The sequence below is a fragment of the Pan paniscus genome, chromosome 7 (assembly GCF_029289425.2).
Source record: "Pan paniscus chromosome 7, NHGRI_mPanPan1-v2.0_pri, whole genome shotgun sequence".
Lineage (NCBI taxonomy): Eukaryota > Metazoa > Chordata > Mammalia > Primates > Hominidae > Pan > Pan paniscus.
The window spans coordinates 94446980-94466948 of record NC_073256.2 but is presented as its reverse complement, the minus strand read 5'-3'; the positions used below and the strand labels follow the sequence as shown (position 1 = coordinate 94466948).

Here is a 19969-nt window from a genome sequence, read left to right as displayed (position 1 = left end):
TTTCAATCTTCATCTATTAGGATGTGAACTTAAAAAAAAACAGATTTTTGACTGCTTTGTTCACTGCACCTAAAATAGTGCCTGGTGGGAATTAAATAAAATAAATTTTTGATCAACATCTAACATGCACATATATCTAACATTATGTAATAAATAATTCATAACATTTACTGAGGCCTATTAAATGTCACAGATTGTGGCAAAGATTTTATACATGTTACTGATAATCCTCAAATTCATCCTGCAAGATACATATAATTATACTCAAAGCATACTTCTTAAATTCAGTCTGTGGTTATCTAACACTACGATTGGGTTAAGGAAGATGTCTTGTTTCAGTATATTGAATATTCTTTCCTGTAAAATATGATTTTAACACATCCCCCATTACTACAGCCACTGTAAAAGGAAAGCACAAGTTAGACCAAATTTGGTTGTTGAAGAATTTTTGAGTGCAAACAGCAGATCCGAGTCTAATCAGTTTAAGCAAATAATAATAATAATAACTAAAAGCTATTGGGAAATGCATAGAATCTCTGAGAGAGCCAGATAGTCAAGTTTGGAGGCTGTTCAGCGAGAAACAATGCCCAAGTTATAATCACCAACTTGGCACTCTTTCTGGCTGAACAGCCTCCAAACTTGGAGGGGAGGACAGTCAGTTAAAGTGCTACCATGGGGAACAGGCCACATGTTGCAATAAGGGCGTCACTTCTTGATGCTCTGCCACAGCTACCTTAGAAGCTCTGTGTCTCTCCACTAAACTCCACCATCCTCACTAGGAAATGGAGGCTGCACTGTCCATTTCACATTATTTGTTTCAGAATCCAAGTCTGTTCAGTAGTTCCCAAGTCACATGAATACTCCCTCGCTGTAAGAAAGTATAGAAAACTATAAATTCTAGCTACAATTTTGATGCAGTGAGAGTTTCACCATGGAAAATTTGCCAAACATAGGATTTTCAAAAGGTGCTAGCCACAATGATGACAAATGCCCATTACAGATAATAACAAAATTTAGATTTGAAATACATCACAAATCAAAATAATTTTTCACTAGAAGACATGAGTTGGGCAGTGTTTTATATTGTCCAATGTTTTCTACTTAAAATATGGTATCTGAGCCAATAAACGATAAGACCTCTTCCTCCTTGAAAATAGCTTTCGGGTAATGACATCAGTGAGAAAAAATCTTTCTACTGATATAAGAGGGAGAAACATGACAGTGTTTACTAAAAGGGAACGGCATGAGAATAGACTGCCTCAGAGAGGGTATAAAGCTACTCTAGCATACGAGTTGCTTATTCAAATAGCGTTTTGATTTCATTGATAGTAAGACATATGGAAAAACCTATTTTTGAATTTTCAAATTAATAGTTAATTGAATAGCATGTTTCCAAAGTGAATCACAGTTAAGGAATTAATGTTTAAAATAAAATTTTAAGTTCCTGATGTTTCTTGAAGAGTTTATATGAGTTTTCCCTATAAGAAATATAAGTTCGAGAAGATAAGTAAAAATATATATATTTAAAACTTTCTAGTTCTTAAAATGTTCCCCTTAACAATAATTAGAAGAAAAATAAAAATTTTTTTAAAAATTAAGCTTTAAATAGGCAAATATATGAAAACAGATCTAAATATTTCATACATATGTAGATATACAGAAATGTAAATATATATTCACCCAAGCCCAACAATAGCATGGCAAAATACCTCTTAAATATTTAGATCAACTGTTTTTATTCTATGCTCTATGGAGTAAAACTTTGCTTGTATTACCTGGACTCTTAAAATCATAGGTGATAAAAAGAGAAAGAAAAAAGAACCTGTTTTAAAATGTCCTCTTGCTGGTCGGATTCTGAGCTCCTAGCTCTTCCCCATGGCTGACCTTGAGGAGTTGTGGGTTTCTTCACCAGCAACCAGAACCTCCCTTTTCTTCCTCATCTTCAAACACCTTTTAGCATCTTCCCCACGCAACCAGTGAGTTTGGGCTGGCCAGTTCTGAGCAGGAACAAGGGCCAAATGGTAGACCTGCTGGAGAAAGTGGAGATGCAGATCAGAGATGCAGCATTTTCATTAACCAAATTTCTTGAGGTCACATCTGCAGTATCAGCTCAAGTGGAATAGCTTGTCTTCCAATGTACAGAAAATGCATGTTTCCTTAAAACCTGGCAGGACCTCTTGAAACAAGGCTATGATTCTTTGAAACCTGATGACTGATTTGGCATGCTTAGTTATTAATGATTGTGTAATAACTCATACCTCCTCATATATGATATTTGCATATGTACTATATGTATAGAATGATCTCTTCCCAGCAGTTCTGTATATACTCAGAATGAAATTTTTCTTGGTTTTCTTGGCCTTTGTGAAAGCAGAAGGCTGACGCTATTTTTATTGCTGACCAGTACTTGTTTATCCATTAATATTTTCTGCCCTCTAAACTTTTGTATAATCCTTTATGAAAGTTAATTTCATCAGTATATAGTTAATATTAATAGTGCCAAAGTGCTACCAGTGGCAAACTAGGTAGATCGTTATTTGTTTTCAACAAGATGCCAAGCATGTCAGAGTTTGAAGTTGAGCTTCAGCTTAAGTACAAATGGATGTAATTTTAAGGTTGCCACTGATAGATCCAGTTCCATTAGGTTTAGTTCTCTAGAGCTAATGATTGTTTCTGATTTATTTCTATATCCCTAGCACCTAAAACAGTGTCACACAATAGTCACTAAATGTTTATTGAATAAAAGAGTCGACAAACATAATTAAAAGCTATTTTTCTTCCTATATATAGCATGAAGATTGTAATTGCTTCTCTAGAAAATGTATGAATCCAAACTTTACTAACTTGAGGAAAAACATTCTCTTTACAGAGATTTGAACTTTGATGATGGCTTCTAAATATATATATATATATATATATATATTTGTACTTCTATATTTTTATAGAAGGCTTTCCTTTGGAAAATGAACGACTATCTAGAAAGAATGCATGTATTCCCCCCTATTTTTTATGGTTATTATTTTTACAGTTTTTTTGTGGTTGACATTTTTATATGTTTGATTGCTATCTTTAAAGTGCCTTATCAAATTTATGGCTCTGTGCTGTTACCTTTTGAGCTTTGCAAGTTGTTTACATAATAAAGAAGTTACTTTGTTTCCAATGCATCAAACTTAAATGATGTGATTGTTTTTCTATTATTTGACCTTAGTGACAATGTTCAATTTTGCTTGTCCTGTATATATATTACTTTTGGTGTTTTGTATTATGTGTCAAGGATAAGCCAATTAATTCTCTACCATATATAACTTCTGAACATCTTTGATATGGCATCTTAACTCTTTGTAGATATGGAGATATGTACAGAACTATATTCTAAAGCCCCACAATGGGGCTATGAAAGGGGACAGATGGATGGGCAAAGAAGAGTTTTGTTTATCATATTAGATCATAGTTCTTGATTAGTTTTCTTAGTTAAAGATCACACATAGGGTGTGGTTTCTATACCAAAGACATGCTTATTTCAGTATAAGAAAAATAGTTTTCTTACACATCCTGAAAATTGCGATTTTTAAAATGTGCAAAATAAATTCTTATTGAAAGCAAAAAATAAAAATTTTAAAATTAAAAAATAGAATGTCCTCTTGAATGAAATTTAGGAAAAATAATTTCGTTAAAATTATACCTCTAGTTGACAGGCCACTTTCAGCAATACAGTTATTATAAAAATAAACTACCTTAAGTAGATCACAGGACACTTGTGGACATTAGAAAACAACGTAAAAGGTGGCAGTTTCAGATTAAATATTGCAGATGAACATGAGTAACTTTGAAAAACAGAAACCTATTTGCTTTTTAAAAATCATAATGGTAATGTGCATTTATTTTAAAAATTGACAATATACAAAATATAAAAGATAACTTACCAAATATCCTTTGGTAGAAATAAGCATAATATTGAGAAATATATTTCTAGCCTTTTGTCTTTGCACTTTTTTATGTAATTGGAATATTTTATATACAAACGTTATTTGAAAATTATTATCTTAGCAATAAAACAACATTGTTATTCCATTAAAATTATTTAAAATTGCTTTAATGGCCAATTTCTTCAATTTTATCACTATATAGTACTATTAATCATGTTTTGCATAAATATTTTCCTATACTTCAGATTATTTCCCTAAGTGTGTCTTAGAAATAAAATTACGAAGTTATGAAGCACAAATGTTTTAAAGGCTTTTAACGTAAATTTAATCGACCTTTTCAAAAAGTATGATCTATTTATATTTCCACCATCAGTACATAAGGGCATTCATCTTAACGCCCCATGACAGGTTTTGAGTTTTATAATTTAAGATTGCTGATTTGATGAGTGAAAATCCGCATTTGACTGTTAACTGTACTTGACACTACTCAGCACTACTGGCTGTCTCCTATCCCCAGCCTCACTGTTGCAAATTCAAAGTAGGTGCATAAGTAGAGGTATTTGGGCAGAGATAAAAGAGAGGAAAAAGTGAGATAAGATTGAATAGCTGGAATTATCAGTAACTTTTACTCAACATCTCTTTTCCTCAGTCCTCAGGACTACAGAAGCAGTTCACATTTTACAGATCAAATGGACCACACACACATTCTTTCCACTGCAAATTGTCCTTTCTCCACTAGAAGGTAAAACAGTTCTTGTTCATACTCTGGTTTCCTCCCAAGCATTGGCACAAGGAAGAAAAGAAAAAATGGGAAATGCTCAGCTGTATAATTTATGGTTATAAGAAGCTCCCTCTTTAATATTTCTGCCGCACTTTTTGGTATCTTCATGATAAACAAAAGTTCCATTAAAATAAATCACTTATTTTTGTCCCATGTTGTAATTGTCTGTTTAGGTATCAGTTTCTCCAAATAAATTGTATCAACTTGAGGGCAGACACTTAATTACATCTTATTATCTCGATCCCCATCATTGCATATCCAGAAAGAGCACATAAAGCGTTTTTCAATGGTAAGTACAAAGCTTTAGCTTTGTGCACCTTACAGTAGTTGATCTAACCACTTATTAGCTCCTATTTAAATAGATGACACTCTTTTGTGTTAGATAATGTTAAATTAGAATAGACGATTGGGGAAAAAAAGATCCTTATCTTAAATGAAACTATAACCTACTAAACTGTGGTAGAACTAAGATGAAATATTAAAGTAATATTTCAAGGAGTATTTACTAATCCATGTATTGTCCATAAGTGATATGCTTGAGATGCATAATTTTGCTAACAAAATATCATGAAGTGTAATTATTAAATATCTCTATCAATTACTGCAATCCTGGTGCCCCAGTTGAGCCGGGCAAAATTTCTAAAATATAAACACATTATTAAAATCACAACAAAACAAAGAAAACTACCCTTATAAATCTCTGTAATTTCGTGTTGTCAAAAAATCATATGTATATTGCTGAGAGGCCTTTAAAAAGAATAGGCCAGTAATATTATGAAATGATTATCCAAATGCACCCTCTAGTGGCTAAAAAGCAATTCACATACGAGCTAAGCAAAACTGTGTTTAAAATGAGCATTGAGTAACACTTAACTGAAATTTTTCTAAATGAAAATAAAAATTGTGGCTTTAATTTCTCCACAGCTCTATTTAATAATATAGTCATTTGAAAAAAATCAACGTATCTCAATACTAAAAAATACTTACCATGTAAAATACATACACATTCAATGAAAATAAATACCCAAGTGTTCTGATGATTCTTTGTTATCTGTGTTTTCTAATATTTTTTCATCTCCAGAGCTTCTACTCATGGTTAAATGTTCACCTCTAACCTAAGGAAAAAAATCAAACATGTCTAATCTGAAATTTCACTAAATTCCTTTTTAATTTTAAATGTGGTCTAAAATATTATTCATCACAAATAACTTTGCCATTAAACTGTATAGCTCTTAACTAGAAACGTCCATGTTTCCTATTAACCTTGACATCACAAATGTTTGTGACTGCTAAATACATTGTCTATGAAGATAATGCCTTAAAAAACTTGTAACAAAACCATTTCTAATACTTTGATGTCAGAAAACACTTCAATAAAATGGTAATACATTTTAAAAAGCTGATGGCGTAAGAATACAGCCAATGAAAAGCTACTTTTTATTTGTAAAAATCTGTTATTTTTGACTTCAAATATTTTATTTATATTTCATTAGGTTCCTATCTTTCTATGTATGGCTAAAAGACATCAGTGAATATGAACTAGCATTTTTATGCTTCATGTCTTTATTGAATAGGTTCAAATATGAAGACATTATTGGTGAAAAAACAAAAAACAAATAGTGGACAAGAAATAACAGTCACCACAATCATCTTACTTTTTCAACCTAACACAATTCAGAATAATACATAAGCAATTTTTACATTTTTAATTTAATCTTACAATCATCTTTTATTCTACCATACTGTCAAATACTTGTGAAAATAAATAAAAATAAAATACATGATGCATAGGAAGATTTTTTTTTAAACTGAACTATTGCACAAATCAATGTGAGAATATGCAAGTAATATAAAAATGCATTTAAATATATTGTCACAACATATTTCGTAAGTCATAAATCTATTTCACCTACTGTTTATAATCTCTGGGCTCTGGAACTAGATGATTTCTTACCAACTCATCTCCATGTGGTACATTATAACATTTTTTTACTACTGTAAAATTCAGTGAGAAACAAATGTGTGCCAATTATTTATCTATCCTTTCCTTGAGCAGACAAAAAGAATTATGTGGTCTTAAAAAAATACTTGACAAAAAAACAGTGCTCAGTATTAGATAAAACAAGTTTAAAGTTCTTTATATGATTTATAACAGAAGTGATTTAAATGGAAATCTAATATATGCATTTATCTTCTAAATTCATTACAGCTTATTTTAGTTGATGGACTATTTGTTTCTTTGTTTTGACCAATAAAACTGAATAAAGATAACTGAGGGGAAAAAAATTAACAACTAATCAGGAAATAAACTGTAAGTAAAATGACAATTCCTATTAAGTTTGTAACTCCTGCCCAAACTAAACTAAGCTAATAAATTTCAGATAAATTATAAGCCACAATTCTTTACATTGTGTCTTATAGTTGATTAGAATCATAAACAAAAAAAAAAGCTAGGAATTATATAAGAGATTTGTTTGTACCTTTACAGTAAGATCAAAGCTCTCTTAGGTTTGATTGAATAGAAATTACTACAGAATTACTGCCATCAAGGCAATCTACTACTAACTACTATGCTATACTGAAAGTGACAATGATTAAGAGCTGTGTCGTGATCAGGTTAAAGAGAAAAAAATAATTAAATTTGTGTGTATGTTTAATTAGGTAAGTCAATTATGCATTAAAACAATACATTTTCAGTGGGTCCTTATTGTGACGTGAATGGTGTTTCAACATTAAATGCTAAAGATGAAAAAAAGAGTAGGAAAATTAGATATTCTCTTAACCTACTCATAACTACATGTACTTCCAAGAAAAAAAAATTCAAATATTTTTTATCTGCATGCTCTGCACTAATGATTAGTTACCACAACTATTATGATTAGGTGACGTGATTTAAGATGCATTAAAATGATTTATTCTAAATTCAGATACAAAAAATTATATGTTTTTAAACATGTAAGATTTTGCAGGGAATTCTGTGCCTTCTATATTAAATAATTACATTTTCAAATACAGCAAAAAATGAACTAGCAAATTAAAACTATCTTCACGGGTTATGGAAAAGGAGGAAAAGTGAAATCTGGAAAAACAATTGGAAGTAAAAAAATATGTTCAATGAATACATACAGAAGTAACAAAAATCAGTTATAAATAGAACAAGATAGATTTGTATTTTTAGTCTTGTGTATTTGAAAAGGAAATTGCATAATTACATTTTTACAAAACAAGTAAGATGTTTAAATTACGTAACTAATAGAGGGTTTTTTTTTTCTCTTAGTTTTTCGGATTTATGAAATAATTTGTTGACATGCTCTACAGGAGTGACCTTAACATACCTAATGGTAACTAAAACCGCTCTCTTTCATTACAAAATTCCCAGCATCTATCCTACTATGATACTATTTGAAGATAGGCACCAATAATACAAATGTTTATCCAAATTTTTTGCTCAAAGTTATACTTATCCTAAAGCTTGAAGGGCTAAGCACTAGAGTATGAGAGTTTGTGGAAATGTACTTAACGTGCTTTAACAACAACAGAAAAGTAACACTTAAATTAATTGTTCCATTTGAAATTATTTTCTGACAGATAAGTGAATATTTCCTTGAATGACACAGTCTGGGGTATCAGATATTTATTATATACAGTATATGTACACATATAAACATACACACATTATATAGCCAAAAGATTACACTTCAAAATTAACTGGAAATGGTATTTCGAGTATTTTTAGCACAAACTAACTAGAGGATGTGCTCTAGCTGTCCAAGCAGCAATAATCATAAACTCTGAACTTGGCTTTTTTTTTTTTTTGAGATTCTATTCATAGAATCATTCTTCGAATGCCACATTCACAGCAAAATTTGGCCCATTCTACAGGGTATTTAGTCCCACACTCATGGCAGAATTTTGGTAAGTTTCCAGGAGAATGTCCTTCAATGCCTTTAATATTTCCACCATTAAGGGAAGATGCACAGTCCCCATCTGGCCTAAAAAAGTAAAGAAACAATGAAAAGATAAAGTTCGTATCAGTAGTTTTCAACCCATAACCCTGGAGAAACAGGACATAAATATAACAATTAGCCAGCTTAATCTCGTTTTTAATATTCCTCTAGTTCAAATTTTAAAAAATCCTTGTTAGTAAATACTAAAATTCTAACATTTTTTTTAACATTATATTTATCTGTGTTACGAGAATTTACCATGACCAAATGCAGCCATGCTTTCTGTGTTAGTCTGTTCTCACATTGCTATAAAGAACTACCTGAGACTGGGTAATTTATAAAGAAAAGAGGTTTAACTGACTCACAGTTCTGCAGGCTGTACAGAAAGCTTGGTTGGGGAGGCCTCAGGAAACTTATTCATAGCAGAAGGCAAAGGGGAAGCAAGCATGTCTTACATGGTGGGAGCAGGAGGAAAAAAGAGAAGGGGCAGGTACTATACAGTTTTAAACAATCAGATACATTGAGAACTCACTATCACAAGAACAGCAATGGGGAAGTCCACCCCCATGATCCAATCGCCTATCACCAGGCCCCTCCTCTAACGCTGAGGGTTACAATTTGACATGAGATTTGGGCAGGACACAAATCCAAACCACATCGCTTTCCATCTGTTCTTTGTGCTAGGAATTTACTACACTGGGAGCAGAATGAACATTTATGATGTCCTTTCTGCAAACCCATCTCTAAAGAGAACCCAACCATGAGGAAAGATAGAGATCCTTAGGTTTCAAGTCTCTCTCCTTGGTCACAAGGATTGTGAGGTGATACTTCTAGTATTTATTTTAGTTTTATTATTTAATGATATTAAATTATTGTGATGCAATAAATAACAAACTCTTATGCATGCACTCACAGGGAGGTCTCTATTATCTATTAACAAAACATACTAGGCTGGGTGCGGTGGCTCACACCTGTAATCCCAGCACTTTGGGAGGCCAAGGCGGGTGGATCATGAGGTCAGGAGATCAAGCCCATCGTGGCTAACATGGTGAAACCCCGTCTCTAATAAAAATACAAAAAAATTAGCCAGGCGTGGTGGCGGGCGCCTGTAGTCCCAGCTACTCGGGAGGCTGAGGCAGGAGAATGGCGTGAACCTGGGAGGCGCAGCTTGCAGTGAGCCGAGATTGCGCCACTGCACTCCAGCCTGAGCGACAGAGCGAGACTCCGTCTCAAAAAACAAACAAAAAAAACAAAAACAAAAACAAAACAGTAATAAAGGTAAAATAGGTGCTAGATGAACTATACACTATAACAACCTTTTTTTTTTTTTTTTGAGATGGAGTCTCGCTCTGTCACTGAGGCTGCAGTGCAGTGGCCCCATCTCAGCTCACTCCAACCTCTGCCTCCCAGGTTCAAGCAATTCTCCTGCCTCGGCCTCCTGAGTAGCTGGGATTACAGGTGTGCAACACCACAACCGGCTAATTTTTCTACTTTTAGTAGAGACAGGGTTTCACCATGTTGGCCAGGCTAGTCTCAAACTCCTGACCTCAGGTGATCCACCTGCCTCAGCCTCTCAAAGTGCTGGGATTACAGGCGTGAGCCACCACAACTCCTCATCCATTCCAGTTTTATCGTGAGACTGCAGCAGTTCAATGACATCTGCAGGCTTCCCTTCTGGTTCTAGTTCTTTTGCTATTTTGCCAGTACATCTGCAGTTACCTCCTCCACTGAAGTCTTAAGTCCCTCAAAGTCATCCATGAAGTTTGGAACAACTTCTTCCAAACTCTTATTAATGTGGATATTTTGACCTCCTCCCATAAATCACATACGTTCTTAGTGGCATGTAGAAGGGTTAATCCTTTACAGAAGGTTTTCAGTTTACTTTGCCCAAATCCATTAGAGGTGTACAACTTAAAAGCCAGATTAAAAGAAAAAAATCAGGTTTTCTATAAATAGCTTGTTACTTACTTTTGTGTATGGTCCTTGGAAAACTATCATATACTCAATTTTATTTTAGTTATTGGGATAGCAGAGCTAAACATACCTGGCTATGTAGCTCTCAGTATATGTTTTTCTTTTGTTTGTAAGCACACCTGGGACAGGATTTCTTGCCAAACTAGGTGGTGTGGAATTTCGGGGTTTGACATTAGCTCTATAAAAAAGAGAAAAAATAATGGAAAAGTATTGAATGGTGAGCATGTATTTCTCAAATTACCTATTCACATGACTAGAAAGAATACTTAGAAGCTTCAGAGAAGTTCAAAAGATTAAAGTCCCAATAATTATTTTAAATCTGAAAGCAAATAGTAGTTAATATTAAAGATAAACCAAAGAATTTTGCATTTACTAATACTATTCTGATAGTAAATAAAATCAACTAAAATATGTATATATGCTTTACATGAAATTTATAAGGTAATCATTCTGAAAGATACATTTTTAAAAACAGTTTAAATTTATATTTCCCTCAAAACATATATTCTGATAAATGCTTATGGATAATGGTTAAATAAACAAACAAGTTTCATTATTCTAAGCATATACGATGTAGTTAAAAAAAGAATTTTTTTGCTAGTCACATTAAAGAATAATATTCAACTTATGAAAGTTCTAAAAAGCAGCAACTAAAATAAATGAGTTAATATAATATTCCCTTTAAAGATTTAATTTTACCAACTGCACAGCCTGGGCTATCCGAAATCAGAGGGACTTCTGGTTGGATCATCCATGAGTCTCCATTTTGAAACTTTAAGAATCAAAGAAGGGTTAGAAAACTAAATGATGATGATATAACACTAAAAGCAGAGGCTTGGGAATTCAAATTAATTTAGATTCAAATGCCAATGCTACTGACAGCTTTGTGACAGCAAGTCTGAGTCTCATCATTTATAAAATGATCACTTATAGAAAGGTTATGAGAAAAAAAGTACAATTCATATAAACATTTAGATAGCTGATGCTAATACTATTACTACTGTTGTTGCCACTATAAGTTAACATTTATATAATAGTGCTTACTCCATGTCAAGTACAATTCTAATTATTTTGCCCATAGAAATTTATTTATCCTAATAATCCTATGAAATAGGTAGCGTTCATAACTCCATTTACAGATAAGACAAATGAGGTAAAGAGCCCCTAAGTAACTTACCCAAGGTGACCCTGCTAGTGTGTTCCAAAGCTAGGATTTAGATGTTCATTGAAGCATAGTTCTCTCCCTCTCTATAGAGCTTTAATCAAATCTTTAAATTTCACAGGTGAACAGTGTTATATGAACAGCAGAATACTTTAAAAAATACCTCCAGATTAGAGGTTCTTAAACTTTAGTTGAAATTTTTCTTACTCTACTTATATGGCAAAGTAGGAGAGAGTACCCTAAAATTGTAAATAGCTGCTTCCAAAGTACATGCAGGTAATAACAACATCCACTATTTTTCAAACAGCCACTACATGACAATTATGAAGCCAGATACTACACATGCCTTATTTAATGTCCCCCAAATCTCAGAAGATATTATTCCCATTTTAAAGTGGAAGCATGTTCAAAGAGATTATATAAATTGTGAGGCTACTACGTGGCCAGAGTAGTACTTGAACTTAAGTGGGCTGTATTACAGAACTCATATTCAATATACAATGCTGTCATTCAAAGTGGTTGCTTTGCATAGTTACTTCTTTAAATTACTTCTAAACTTCAACAAGCAAAGAATCACTTTGGTGCATGAGTGGAATGCCCTGCACCTCTTCAAATGCTCACTCCAAGTCCATTCATGAGGTTTACTCTACTCTTGTGTATAGCCTCTTTGGGGATGTTGTAGAACTACTAGAGTCTTTTTCTAGAAATTCAATCTCTAGGAAATCATTGTCAAAGAATGGACTTTAAATAGGAAGACCACTTTTTTTTTTTTTTTTTGGCTGTAGAATTGTCTTAAGTGCATGAGATATACAAACAATACAAACACACCCATGAATATATACACATAATGTCACCATATCGGTAACTTGAGGTTGTTCAAAATGTTTATATTTAGAGGAAAATATAAGAGATTATCATCATTAATAGCTACCAATATTAAATACCTGTCATTTATTTTTAGTAACATCTAGAATGGCCTTGATCACTTAAAACATCTTGCCCCAGTCTTACACAGTCCACAAATTTTTCTTTCTGTTCAGAATCTGCAAAGCATTACTCTTACTCTGTATCTAGAATCTACCTGTTAACAGCTCATATGAATAATTAAAGAAGGTTTAATTTTGGAATTGTACTTAATCCATCTTACTGCTAGTCACTGTTACTGTGAGATCTGCATCAGAGAGTTCTGACAGTAGAATCAGCAAAATGAAAAACAGCTCACAGCACAAACTCTTCCTGCTAGGATTTATCACTACTTAAAAATAGCAAATGGCTGCTGCTAGTATCTTAAAGACTTCTCCTACCTTTGTTTATCTAGTTAAATTTATTATTACTTTTCATACATACATACTGAGCAGACTGTTGTAGTAGGTGTTGGTTTAAAAGTTAACTAAGTTACTCTGCTTAATATTTTCCACCATTAATAGGTAAATTAATTTTTAGGCCCTAATTTCATATTTAAAATGTGGGCTAGAATTGAGACCCAAATTAGTAAACCTTGAAGACTCATGCTGTAGAGTTTCAAAGTAACTGCCATTGCCACACACTCTTTTCAGCCAGCCAGGTCAGAACTGGCTGTGTCATACTCTTTCTCGAGCTTGACTCTTTGGCAGTGTCATACTCTTTCCCGGTTGTAGGCAGAATTTACAACCATCGAACAAAAAGACTAAGGACCCTTGGATTGAAAGTTTCCTAAAATCTTTTCTTTTTCTGGGCTTTTTATAATAGTTCACCATCTGCTTATCTAAGAGATAATCTAACAATATTATATACTGTACAAGACATTATTTTTCTCAAACTCTGCTTTTTAAAACTACTATTACAAAAAACCCTAATTACTACTAAAAAAATTCATAAAAATAATTATTAAATGTGACTGCAATTTGAAACCTCAAAAAATTAATATTTAATGGAATAAAATGTATAACCTAAAAAGTTTTATTTAGTACAACAGAAATGCTTACTAAAAATCAAAATGTTTTAAATCCTAGATTATTTGACACATTTTGGCTTAGAAATTATTCAACAGATTTTTTTAAGTATAGGACAGTAAAAGTTATGTTATTCCATTATATAAAGCTTTTAAGGAAATATCTGAAAAATATTAACCAAACTGAGTTACAAATACTTACTTGTAAATAGGTAATAACTCATGTCTTTTGATGGCACTGTCTGATTTTGTATCACTGTCATACAACCTTTGCACAAGTCTTCCCGTTCGAAGTGGAGGGCCTAACTTGTCCATATTACTATTAAAATATATAAAGGTGTACCCATAAGGAGATTGCTACTGCTTCTTTATATAAAGTTTTTTTTTAAGACATTATTCTGGTTCATCAGATATCTACTCCCCAAGTCCTTAATTTTATCTGACTGTCAAGGTAAGAACTAATGTCCAAAAGAATCCTCAGAGAGTTCATACAATGTCCATTATTAGGTCTGAAAATTCTGACTACACAGGCTACCCTACACATCCAAACAAATGTCAAATTATACACAGCAGGGCAATGGAATCAATGAAGAAATTTAGGAAGAACAACTATTTCAAAAAAAAAATCATGAAGCTATAAGTGAACTGAATGCTGTTATTCACAAATAATTTTTCTTCCTCCCAGAATTCATGGAAACTTTCTCTACTCTTCATATTATTTATTTCCGTGCTTTTTAAAATTCCAAAAATAAGGAATTGACTAAATAACATGTACTCCATTTGACTTTCTAACTCCACTGACTTCTAACAAAAAAGTGACTTTATTTCTGAAATGTATCCAAAGTAAAACAGGACTCGGCATGGAAAAAAAAAACATGGATGACAATTCTAAAAATCACATGTAATAATGGTAAGGGGCCTATATATACACACACACATTTTGACCAAAATTATAAAGGCTCTCCATCTAGAGGATAGCAGGACAAACTGCAGGTCTGTAGGATATTTCACTGTTTTAAATCAACCAACCAAATAACTGAATCATATAAACTATCACCAACCGACATCTAGTCATAGTAGGAAGCAGGGAAAATTGAATTACGAAATTAGGAAACAATCTTATTTGCTACTGAATAACACATCACTGCTTGTTAACTTTAAAAGTCTATTCTTTTTAAGAGATATTTGCTCACTCATTTCTTTACTTATTCACTGACTATAAACCCTGAGCATCTATTATGAGCATCTATTATGTGTCAGGCACTGTGCTCCATTCTCAGGATGTGGTGGTAAATAAGATAGATCTGATACTTGTTCTTATGGAGTTTAGTGTCTGAAAAGAATGTGTTCATTTTCCTAGATTATAGATATCTAAGAGGAGGGACACATTTTATTAACTTTTGTCTTCTTTCAGTAGCTTATACATAGCAGGCATTTTGTTGAAAAAGTTGATATTAATACTTTGCAGGTGGTGGTGTTTATGTGAGGATTTAAAGTTCTTAAAAGCAGCCTTCATTAAATAAATGTATTAAGTAAAATTTCTAAAATATTTTAAATTAAAATTTGTTTTTAATTTGTTAAAGTACAAAGAAACCCATCTATTGGAATTTTAAACATTCAGATTTTATTCTAATCCTTAATTATCAAAACATTTTTCTTCCAAACAGTGGTTATCTTACATGATTCTGGAAATAAGGATTACAATTTTTCTTTCTCAGAAAAAACTTCCTGAAATTAAAATTTAGAAAATTTTTGACTATATTTTAAAAACATATTCCTCTTATATGATAAGAAATGGTCAAATCCTACATGTGATACAACAAAGTTCAGTTCAAGAAAGATGTGTAAAATATAATAAAAACCTAAAGGTAATTATCCAATGGAAACATTACATATATAAAAAGATTGCCAATATTTTCAGATTTTGAAAACCTAATTGAAGGACAGGTTCCAGTAATGATTTTAACCATACTTGTATTATAACATTCAACTCGATTTATATGTGTGCATATATATATATGTACATTCAAAACTCAAATGTTACTTAGGCTAAAAGTTAATGAATGCTATTTTTAGGCTAAAATCACTTAATAACTTACATTCTAAGTTGCCATTAGGCTATCAAAAACAAAATCTATAAATCTCAATAACAATCAAGATTTTATACATATAATACTTTTGCAGGCCTTCAAAATACTCATAGCTGAATGAGTATGGTGACGATATCAACCTATCCCTGATTTGAAATAAACTTTAACATAGGAAAAGTCATTTACTGTTGATACCAGGAGAGTGAATTCACTTAGGAAATAAGTAATTTTAGTGTGGCTTACTAGGTACCTTGTAGGAGTGTAGCAAGTACTGTAGATTGAGATATAACAAAAAGATGATTTCTGAAATAATATTGGGAAAAGAATTTACCGGATGGTATTTTGTATCTTTGCACACCTCTGTTGTTATGATGCTATAAGGCAATCTTGTCCAACCAGCAGCTCACAGGCCACATGCCACCCAAGATGGCTTTGAATGGGGCCCTATACAAATTCGTAAACTTTCTTAAAACATTATGAAATTTTTTTTTTTTTTTTTTTAGTTCATCAGCTATCATTAGCGTTCGTGTATTTTATATGTGGTCCAAGACAATTCTTCTTTCAGTGTGGCCCAGGGAAGCCAAAAGATTGAACACCCCCCTGCTCTAAGGCAGTTTTCAAATGTGTCATACCTCTACTTTTGATCCTAAATTCATCAATCCTACACAAATAATTAGTATCTCAATTCCACAGCAAAGTTAGCTCCCTATCCAAAATCTCCAATCATTGTTATCCACATAAGAAACCAAGGTCTGGAATTCTAGGTTATCACAAGCATTTCTAGATCAACAATAAAAGATAAGTTCATAAAAATTCACATAACGCTCCACACAAATTCATTTCACACACATCAAAAGACTGGATTATGAAAACAGCATGTTTCCTATTCATATAAAAATGTACTCAAAAACTAAAGACATTTACTTCTTAATGTTTTAAATAAGGTATGAGAAACAAAATGCAATTTTTTAAATTAAAAAATGCTCCATACATGCCTTTGGTTGCTCTAATTTTAGGTGTATTACAGTTGATCTCCAAAGTAAATGTGCTTTTCATAGTAACTAAAAGGAAGTAAATCTCTGATATTTGATAGTTTCACTATTGAAAATTATTAACTGAGATATCCATTTAAACTGGTAATAAGGTACAACTGTGTAAACTCTAGGGAACAATTCAAATGGGGAAATATTTATTTAAAAGATCTGTGTTTCATTGTATTTCTAAAATTTCCTGGTATTAAAGATAATCATCTTTTGGCCGGGTGTGGTGGCTCATGCCTGTAATCCCAGCAATTTGGGAAACCGAGGTGGATGGATCACTTGAGGTCGGAAGTTTGAGACCAGCCTAACATGGTGAAAACCCATAAAAATTCAAAATTAGCCAGACATGGTAGCACACACCTGTCCCAGCTAATGGGGAGGCTGAGGCAGGAGAATCACTTGAACCCAGGAGGCGGAGGTTACGGTGAGCCAAGATCGCACCATTGCACTCCAGCCTGGGCAACAAGAGCAAAACTCCATCTCAAAAAAAAAAAAAGAAAAAAAAAAAGATAATCATCTTTTAGAAGAAGGGAAAAACTTTCTACTTGGGTGTGTTTTGTTGTTTTTTAAACAAATCTGTTAAAATTGACCTAGAAATTGATTTGATTGCTTTTTTTTACATTTAAAAAAAGGTTTAAAAAGGTTGTTTTTGTTTTTGTTTTTTTAATGGAGACAAGTTCTTGCTATGTTGCCCAGGCAAGTCTCAAACTCCTGGGTTCAAGCGACTCTCCCACCTCACTCTCCCAAAGTGTTGGGATTACAGGTGTGAGGCACTGCACCTGGCCTAATCCACCAACTGTCTAGAAGCAAACAACCAAACATATGAGAATTTTTCTGAGTGTAAAAATAAATTTCTTTGTGGCATGATTCTATTACAGATCACTGGTATGCCTGATTAAAGTGGACTACAATAAAGATTACATACACCAGACTTTAAATAATTGCAATCCACTGAAATAACAGCATTTACTAATCTCAGCGAATGCTCAATTTATTGAGCATTACACCTGACCAAATGTCTTAATTCAACCTTTACCCAATCCTGAATCATCTGTATAAATCAAAATAACAGTTGTCATACAAACTTTAAGTAATTCTTTCACTGGTACCAGATGATAATTCTGTGACATGCCAATAGATTAACAGATGAGGGAATTAATTTATTATCTTTTTTCACTTAACCAAAAATTTTTTGTTAGCCTAGGCATTCTGCTAGATTTTAGTTACAAATGGAAGCAAGGCAGACATAGTCTTTGCCATCATGGAGCTTACAATCTAGCAAGAGAAACAAATCATTACTTCACTAATTCTTAAAAAAAAAAAAAAGAAAAAAAAGGAAGGAACTCTGTCACTAAATAGACAGCTATGAATGGTTCTAATTTAATACAGTAACATAATGTTCCAGTTAAGATAGTAATATATTGGTAGAAATGAGCTCCACAGCTCTCTTTCCAGTAGTTGGAAACCTTCCTTTAATCTGCAAGGATCTTATACAGAATGGATAATCAGAATTTGAACAGGTATGATTGACAGTTATATATGATGTGGGATAGCCAAAAAATATGTATTCTTCATGGCATTCACCATAAGCAATGCACAACTGACAAAATTATTGTACTCAAAATCTCTGCTTGTTAGCAAAAGCATATTTTCCATTAGTAAGCAGGTATGTTGGTCAGATTTTCTTGGATCAGTTGTCAAGGTCTAACCAGAGTCACAGATGTTGTCACAGTCAGACAACATGTCACAGCATGACAAAGAGATACATGCCCAAAGCTATTTAGTGGCAGATTATGATGCAGAAACCTAGTCTTCTAACTCCAAGGTCAGCACCTCTCTTCATTACACCAGCCAGTTTTACACGTCCTATCTAGGAATACTGTGTCAGTACAATTTAATATTGCCAACTGATAAAATTGCCAGTACTATAGAAATACTGAAAAATATCAGCTTTTAATCTATGATCAACTGTAAGTGAAACTATAAACAACACTATGAACAAATATTGTTACCTAACATGGAGGCCAATTCTCTGTGATATGGTAAAATGACTTTGTAAAATTAAAGCACATATTGCTATGTCTATACTTCACTTAATCATCCAATGAGTCAACTCATTGGAGAAGAAAATAAATCAGATCAGTTTCTTACCACTAAAAGATAAAATTTTTTTACTTTTCAACTACCTGATCTACTGATAAACTGTCTCTTTCTTATGGATAGCCTGTCTCTTGTTTTTGGAAGCACAACAGTAAGAAAAATCACTTAACTCAAAAGATATTGTTGGTTGATTTTTTTTTCCTTTTCTATAATGATAATTACATTACATTCCTTTAGGTCTTCCATTTTCTATGTAGTCTGAATTGAGAAGCAAAATGTAGTTACTATCATTTGACAGATATCTTTGTATATATTTCCCACATAAAAACCAAAATGAATGTGAGCCACATATAACTTACACTTGAAAATATAGGAAAAGGGGTGAGTAAATACAGCACCTTCATCTGAAACATCCATGTACTTGCATTGGGACTAATCAAGGAAACAACTTGACCCACAGAGAACAAAGAAAAGAGAGGCAGGATGACAGCCCACCTTGGAGCGACACAGAGCAAGGGGAACCTCTCTGGCCCAGGGAAGCAGTGAGTGAACATGTGACCCTGGGAAACCACGCTTCTCCAACGGATCTTTGCAACCCTTGGGTCAAGAGACGCCCTTGTGAAGCCACTCCACTAGAGCCTTCAGTCTGACATACAGATATGGGGAGTCTTGGCAGAGCAGCTGCTCCGGCACAGGCGAAGACCCAGGAACTCCAAACTTCCCAGCAAAAGTAACTGCAACTCCAGCAAAGCAGGATGTTAGACCCCTGTACATACCCTTAGGAAAAAAGGCTGAATCAAGGGGACCAAGTAGGGACAGTCTGCAGGTCTCACTTTCATAACACCTCACAGGATAAGACCCACTGGCTTGGAATTCCAGCCAGCCACCAGTAGCAGTTTTGAGCCTACCTGGGATGGAACTCCCAGGGGAAGGGACAGGCTGCCATCTTTGCTGTTTGGGTGACTCAGCTGTTCTGCAGGCTTTGGAGAGTACAAACCAACCAGAGGCAGAGAGGATTC

At 33.2% G+C, this 19969-nt stretch overlaps 1 protein-coding gene and 1 pseudogene across 3 annotated transcripts in view; one reads left to right on the top strand and one right to left on the bottom strand.

Annotated features, from left to right (window-relative positions):
* Positions 1-1875: 1875 nt before the first annotated feature.
* LOC103783786 (renal cancer differentiation gene 1 protein-like) lies at positions 1876-3028 on the top strand (annotated as a pseudogene).
* A 3224-nt stretch (positions 3029-6252) lies between these two features.
* The window catches only part of ZC2HC1A (zinc finger C2HC-type containing 1A), a 53512-nt gene continuing 39795 nt past the window's right edge, over positions 6253-19969 (bottom strand). Inside the window, exons 8-10 of one of the 3 annotated variants that reach the window (XM_008956669.4) lie at positions 13923-14039; positions 10699-10806; positions 6253-8699 (exon numbers count right to left, since the gene is read on the bottom strand). In XM_008956669.4, the coding sequence (XP_008954917.1) occupies positions 8534-8699; positions 10699-10806; positions 13923-14039 (391 nt within the window). In that variant the 3' untranslated portion in view covers positions 6253-8533. Of the gene's footprint in view, positions 8700-8729; positions 9105-10698; positions 10807-13922; positions 14040-19969 lie in introns of those variants that run through there. The other 2 variants (XM_055116676.2, XM_003831286.4) reach the window with 2 other exon arrangements.